At 38.5% G+C, this 7,116-nt stretch overlaps 2 protein-coding genes across 2 annotated transcripts in view; one reads left to right on the top strand and one right to left on the bottom strand.

Annotated features, from left to right (window-relative positions):
• The first annotated feature begins 751 nt into the window (after positions 1–751).
• On the top strand, positions 752–3,507 carry LOC122060018 (laccase-17-like). The gene is made up of 6 exons (XM_042623139.1): positions 752–960; positions 1,039–1,190; positions 1,403–1,647; positions 1,752–1,880; positions 1,959–2,930; positions 3,140–3,507. The coding sequence occupies exons 1-6, from the start codon at positions 832–834 to the stop codon at positions 3,268–3,270; spliced, it is 1,758 nt and encodes a 585-aa protein (XP_042479073.1). The 5' UTR covers positions 752–831; the 3' UTR covers positions 3,271–3,507.
• Positions 3,508–4,497: 990 nt separating this feature from the next.
• Positions 4,498–7,116, bottom strand: part of LOC122060164 (probable nucleoredoxin 1) — a 5,932-nt gene continuing 3,313 nt past the window's right edge. Inside the window, exons 3-4 of the mRNA XM_042623357.1 lie at positions 6,159–6,641; positions 4,498–5,351 (exon numbers count right to left, since the gene is read on the bottom strand). Of these exons, the coding sequence (XP_042479291.1) occupies positions 4,647–5,351; positions 6,159–6,641 (1,188 nt within the window). The 3' untranslated portion in view covers positions 4,498–4,646. The remainder of the gene's footprint in view (positions 5,352–6,158; positions 6,642–7,116) is intronic.

The following is a 7,116-nucleotide window of genomic DNA, read 5'->3' as shown; positions in this document are numbered from 1 at the left end:
AGAAAAGGAAAAAGCATACGGTAAGCAATAAGGAAGTAGAACACAATAGATGGGTTCCACCGCATGGATCCTAGCCCCCCAATTCGCTTTATTCAAGGTCAATACTAGAAACCAGACCTAAACTGAGCATATATTTTTTCACAACCTCCCCTATGGTCATTTTTAGCTTGCCTCTAGTTCTTTCAGATCACTCAATATGGATTAGATCACTTCTCCTTCTAGGGCCATCTTCAAGCCTCTTCTGAATATGATCATATCACCTCAAACGACTTTCTTGAAGCTTATCTAGTATTGGGAAAACTCCCAAATTTGTTCTAATAGGTTCATTCCTTACTTTATCCTTCCTTATTTTCCCTTACATCTATTCCTAATACTTATAGAAAGATAATTTTGGTCCGAAAGGTTACCTGATTCTAAACTTTGAAAAATAGTAACAACAAAAAAAATGTATTAAATATATTATATATGGTCGTGGTGGGCTTTTATGTAGAATTATGTCTAAGAAAAGGATTAACAGAAAAAAAGTAAGGTCAAAATCAAATGAAATGATTTTGACTTTGGCAACACTCTTAAGTTACGGGGATGATAAGCTCAGAACAACAGCAACTCCAAGTGAGACTTCCTCGTTTTCTATTCTAAATTAATTCTGATTGAATATATAATTACATGGCCTACTTAACCAAACTATGCTCTATCATTTCTATATAAACCATCTCTTAGGCTTTCATATCACTTGTCTATACCCAAAAGGTGAAGGAAGCGTTCAGTCACCCATCCTGTCTCCTATCTTCCCACAGAGAGAGAGAGAGAGAGAGAGAGAGAGAGAGAGAGATGGGTATTTCTTGTCTGCCATTATCATTTTGCATGGGAGCCTTCATCTTGGCACTCATTTCTGTTTTACTCCAGCCTGAGCATGTAGTTGCCATTAATGGTGGCATTACCAGACACTACAAGTTTGATGTAAGTGTTAAATGATCCATTAGCAAATTATCCATGAATTATTGCTTAATTACTTACCTAATTTAAACCATTTTTCAGATCCAAATGAAGAATGTGACAAGATTATGCCGTACCAAGAGCATTGTGACCGTGAATGGGAAGTACCCAGGGCCTAAAATCATTGCAAGGGAAGGGGATAGAGTGGTAGTTAAGGTGGTTAACCATGTTCCAAACAATATTACCATCCATTGGTAAGGGCACTATCCTAACCTTCATTCTTAACATTGTTGCTTTCGTGGTTATATCTACGTTAGTTGGGCTTATGACCTTGAGAATGGTCTCTCCACCCTAAAGCTCGGGCTTTTGGATTGAACAAGCCATCCCCATAACCTTAAAATTTTTGTTGATGGGTCTTGGTGTAGAATCATATTGATTTGGGAATGGTTTTTAATTTGGACAACAGGCATGGAATCCGGCAACTAAGGAGCGGATGGGCTGATGGTCCGGCATACATAACCCAGTGCCCCATACAAACTGGGCAGAGCTATGTGTACAACTTCAACATTATTGGCCAAAGAGGGACCCTTTTCTGGCATGCCCACGTCAATTGGATTAGAGCCACTGTTCATGGGCCCATTATCATCCTCCCTAAGCAAGGGGTACCTTACCCATTTCCTAAGCCCCACAAGGAAGTCCCCATCATCTTTGGTGAGTGATATACATCAAAGCCCTTATATGTTTGTGCATTTGTAATCCTTGTTCAGTGTTCAATGATCAATTCTTGTTGACATGATATTGGATTCAAATCTCAGGAGAGTGGTGGAACTCAGATCCTGAGGCTGTCCTCAGGCAAGCTCAGCAGAGTGGAGGAGGCCCCAATATCTCTGATTCCTACACCATTAATGGACTTCCTGGACCCTTATATAACTGCTCTGGCCAAGGTACATTTTTGTTCACACTCTTAGCTCTTCAATTTGGATATTTTTTGCTTAATTTGTTTATGAATGGTACCATTTCAGATACATTCAGGCTGAAGGTGAAGCCTGGGAAGACATACCTCCTAAGATTAATCAATGCTGCACTCAATGATGAACTTTTCTTCAGTATCGCGAATCACACAATGACCATCGTCGAGGCTGACGCCGTCTACGTGAAGCCTTTCCGCACAAACACTCTCCTTATCACTCCTGGACAAACTACTAATGTCCTTCTAAAGGCTAAACCTCACTTCCCCAAAGCCACCTATTTAATGGAAGCTAGGCCATACTTCACAGGCCAAGGCACATTTGACAACACCACCACAGCCAGCATCCTTGAATATAAGCATCCATTGAACTCATCCATGTCCACTACTAATATCAAGAACCTCCCACTCATTAGGCCATCCCTTCCTTCCATCAATGACACTTCCCTTGCTGTCAACTTTAGCAGTAGACTCCGTAGCTTGGCCAATGCTAAATTTCCAGCCCAAGTTCCCCAAACAGTTGATAAGCATTTCTTCTTCACTGTGGGCCTGGGTTCAAGCCCATGTCCAAAGAACCAAACCTGCCAAGGGCCAAATGGCACAAAATTTGCAGCTTCAGTGAACAACATCTCTTTCGCACTCCCAAGTACAGCACTCCTTCAAGCCCATTACTTTGGGCAGTCAAAGGGGGTATACACCACAGACTTCCCAACCTCTCCTATATTTCCCTTCAACTATACAGGCACTCCTCCTAATAACACCAAAGTTACTAATGGCACCAAGGTGGTAGTATTGCCCTTCAATACCAGTGTAGAGCTTGTGATGCAGGACACTAGCATCCTTGGTGCTGAGAGTCACCCTCTCCACCTCCATGGATACAATTTTTTCATTGTTGGACAAGGCATTGGTAACTTTGATTCAAACAAAGACCCTTCCAATTTCAATCTTGTTGACCCCGTCGAGAGGAACACGGTCGCCATACCTTCCGGCGGTTGGGTCGCCATTCGCTTCCTTGCAAATAACCCAGGTGGGCTCAACGGAACTTGCTTAATCTACTAGTTTTTTGTATAATAATGGCCATATACTTACAAATCTATGATTGTGTATATTTGAACACTAAAGTTTTCTGGTTTTTTTTTTTTTTTTTTTTTTTTTTTTTTTTTTTGTTTTTTAGCCTAGCTAGCTAAATCAAAAAAAAATTGCTAACATTGTTTCAACTGTGGATGTGTCAAATAGGGGTATGGTTCATGCACTGCCATGTGGAAATCCACATCGTATGGGGATTGAAAATGGCATGGGTTGTGTTGGATGGGCAGCTCCCTAATCAGAAACTATCTCCTCCGCCAGCTGATCTTCCAAAGTGTTGACATTACTTAGCGGCTGCCATGGATTGATGTTGCAAACAATTTTCATAAATTATTGTTGAGAAGAGCCTTTTTGTAACTATTTTGTCTTGTCCATTCTAGTTTTGTTGTTGTCATTTTTATACCCCCCCTTCTACTTAGAGGTTGAATAATTTTTTGTATTTTCAAGAATTTATTGCTTGTAATGCAATATGCCAAATTCCTAATAATCATAATAACATTTTTATGATTTTTCTCCCACTTGCTCTTGATATAATATGAGATTTTATTGATACTTTTTTAAGGTGCTACATAATTTATAATTTTACCTTTTTCCCCCTTTTAACGCATTGTTTTTCAATGAGAATAAATACTTTCATTTCACATATGCATATCTTCCAAAAATGTGCAAAACAATGATAACTTTTGATAATTACATAATGAGAGAAAGAACGCTACCCACTAGTGTTCCTATGCCCTAACACAACGCCTGTTTTCAAGGGTTGTGAAAAGATGCCCCTGCCCACCCTGAAGACATGGGGCTATGTTTGGCTGTGGGAAACACTGACGGTTAGCATTTCTCCTCCCTAAAAATATATGTATATATTGTTTAGGTAAAAATAGAATTAAGGCAAAATGTTTCCTTGACTTGAAAGAATGGTCCCGATTTCTCAATGATCATTAATTTTACTGATTTCTCTCTTTTTGAATTCTTTCTTCGCATTAGATATTAAATAACTAAGGGGTTAGTACTACATTAACTTTATCTAATTCCATTCTTTTTTATTTATTTTTAGGGAAAAGGAATTAGAATAACTTAAACTTACAAAAACAAATTTATATGAGAATAAGTTTCTCACGAATGCTAGTGTACTATCATCTCTCACTCGAGTTTTTTTTTTTTCCTGTCTTGACCTGATAAGTCCCAGGTGGATGATACTATATATATATATATATATATATATTACACTGCTATTAGTGTTGTATGGAGATTCCCCACATTGACATCCCAAGGAATCCTCTCCAAATTTATATATTGGAGAATTTTCACTATGGGTACCATCTGTGCTTTGGTGGGGCTGATGCAATTAACAGGAGAAGACTTTCCAAATGAAAGGAAGAGGATTAAATTGGAGGAGGAAGGTCAAAGTCGGATTAACAAACTTTGAATACAGTTCCCCAGACTACTGTATATTTAGGTAGTTTATGAGAGACGGAGAGAGAGAGAGAGAGAGTTTATGCAATTAATTATAGGGAATTACAAAACATTTTAATGGGTGTATATATGTCCATACATAGAAATTTGATGTAAGTAATAGTTTTACAAAAGGCTGGTTTATTATGGTCGTCAAACAAGCTCCTGGTACAGCCAAAGTTTCAATCACAGACAACATCAAGCTTTACTTGGAACCTGTCCTATAACAGACCTCACCATCACAGATCCATTCCTCCTCAGAGGAATCATCAAATCCATCATCTGCATTCACCTCCACTACCCTCTTTTTAGCTTCTTGTAGTACTCCTTCCGATCCTTCCAAAACACACTTTGAATGGAGATCACAGTAGCATTCTTCACAATGGTAAGACCAACCATTCCCTTCCTCCTCACACTCATCACATGTGTATAGCAAACGTCTAGTAAGGACAAGTTCATGCTCTTCATGGAGCCTGCTCTTCACCTTCTTAGGCCAATCTTTTGCAATCTCCTCAAGTTGCAATTCTATCTCCTTCATTCTCGCTTCAGTGAAAGGATAAGCCTCAGCCCCATGAACCATTATAAGATCCTTGGCATCCTTTGCTACAGTTTGACCTGTTGGTCCAATAGCTATGGCAGTAGGGATACTATACACCTTAAACTTCTTCTTCAATGACTTCTTTCTCTCATCACCAAAGGGAATTGCTAACCATGGCATTGTAGAAAATAGTTCATCAAAGGATGCTTGGTCATGGTCACTTGATACTAAAATTATTTCAAATCCATCATCTTTCGCCTTAATCTCATTGTATGTCTTGGTAAGCTTAGGCATAAAAGCACGGCATGGAGCACACCATTCCGCAGAGAAGTATAGGACGATATTATTTCCGATAAGCTCAGACACTGGAATCTGAAATGAGATTAATACTTCAGAAATTAACAATGAAGAAAAATGAAAAGAAGATCACACACACAAAACACAGATTTACGTGATTCACCTAAGATGGGCAATGCCTATTACTGAGCAATAATCATAGCTTCCACTTTTTTTTGTTTTTACCTGATTAGTCTTGAGGATCCATATGGACCCTACAACCATATAGATTAGATCATACTGGGATTGAATGAGAATCATTCAACTTTCACCGAAAATAAATCAGAATTTCCTTTTTTATGATAAAGAAATTACAAAACCCTAACACAAATATTGTCTCATGCATTGTAATATAGAAAAACCATAATCTCTAGAAGTACAAAGTTTCACCTAGAATACAAATATTCAGCTCCGGGGCTTCTACCCCCATCCCACTCTCTAACGAGCGGGACTACCTATATTATGGACAATGGTGAACTAGTTCTCTTTATATTTAATTGAGATCCGGCTCACCAATAATAAATATTGGTTAACCCCAAGAGTGTAGCTGAGTTGGCAAGGGATTTTCATCTCAGGAAGCATGTGGTTCTAAGTTCGACTCCGCTTACTTCACACAGGATGTTTAGTGTTCTTCACTGCTTTCAGTGAAAATTGAATGATTATTAGTCAACCCCGGTATGACTCAGTCCATGCAGTTGTGGGGGCAATATGGGCTCAGGTCGAAGGCCTGGATACCCATCATTAGTAAAAATTAAAATATAATTATTGGTTATAAAACAAAGAGATGATATGATAAATAGTATATAATATAGTGTTATAAGCAATCAAATAATAGAGACTTACTTGGGTACCATCATTCTTGATTAGAAAATCCAGATCCCCCAAAACTAAAATTGACTCTAGAGTCTGTGCTCCCAGTTTTGCCTTTTCTATTACTGCAAGTTCTTCCACTCTTGCCTTTGTAAATGGGAATGCATGAATACCATGATTTTCAACAACTTCAGCAGCATTGAAATTTACAGTTTTTCCATTTGGACCAATTATGACCAATGTGGGAAGGTTTGCAACATTGAAGTATCTAGCAAGCTTATCACGGCTCTTATCCTCATAAGGCAATGCAAGCCAAGGCATAATATCAAAGTCTTCCTTGTATGATTCTTCATCATCATCATCAAGGGAGACTAAAACAACTTCAAAGTTTTCTCCTCTCTCCTTTAATCTCTTGTAAACATCAAAGAGTATTGGAGTAAATTCCAGACATGAATTGTATGAAGACATTGAGAAATATAAACCCACTGCCTTTCCTTCTAGCTCTGAGACTGGTACCTGAAATGGGGAAAATAATTAAACAAAGATTGTTACTGAGATCAAATTCATGTCATACTCTAAATTGTGAAGTGTGAACCAATAATATTATGGAAATGAAATAATTACTCTCAAGATTCACATTGTGCTTCAGAACCTCCTCATATCACTATAGAGACTAAAGAAGTGATTTTATGCCATTAAGTATAGGAGAAAGTTTTACTTCACCCATAGAGGACGGTTCACCCACCATCCTAGGGTTCACAAACCCTATAGGGTTTTAGTGTGTTCCCCAAAATACTCTCCCTATGCCTTGTACGTATCAAAATCCACTGTGGGAATGGATTTCCATTCATTGTGGCTGAAGGAAAACTTGATCCTTTGTTTAGGGAGTCCCCTTTGGTTTGCTTTTTAGATTTGATGTTGTACTTTGCCTTTTACCTTAATAAAATTTTCCACTTGAACCACCCACCCCCCATCCTCCCCCCCACCCCCC

This window comes from Macadamia integrifolia, chromosome 13, assembly GCF_013358625.1.
Source record: "Macadamia integrifolia cultivar HAES 741 chromosome 13, SCU_Mint_v3, whole genome shotgun sequence".
Lineage (NCBI taxonomy): Eukaryota > Viridiplantae > Streptophyta > Magnoliopsida > Proteales > Proteaceae > Macadamia > Macadamia integrifolia.
The sequence above is the reverse complement of the archived record's forward strand: the minus strand, read 5'-3'. Positions and strand labels throughout refer to the sequence as shown.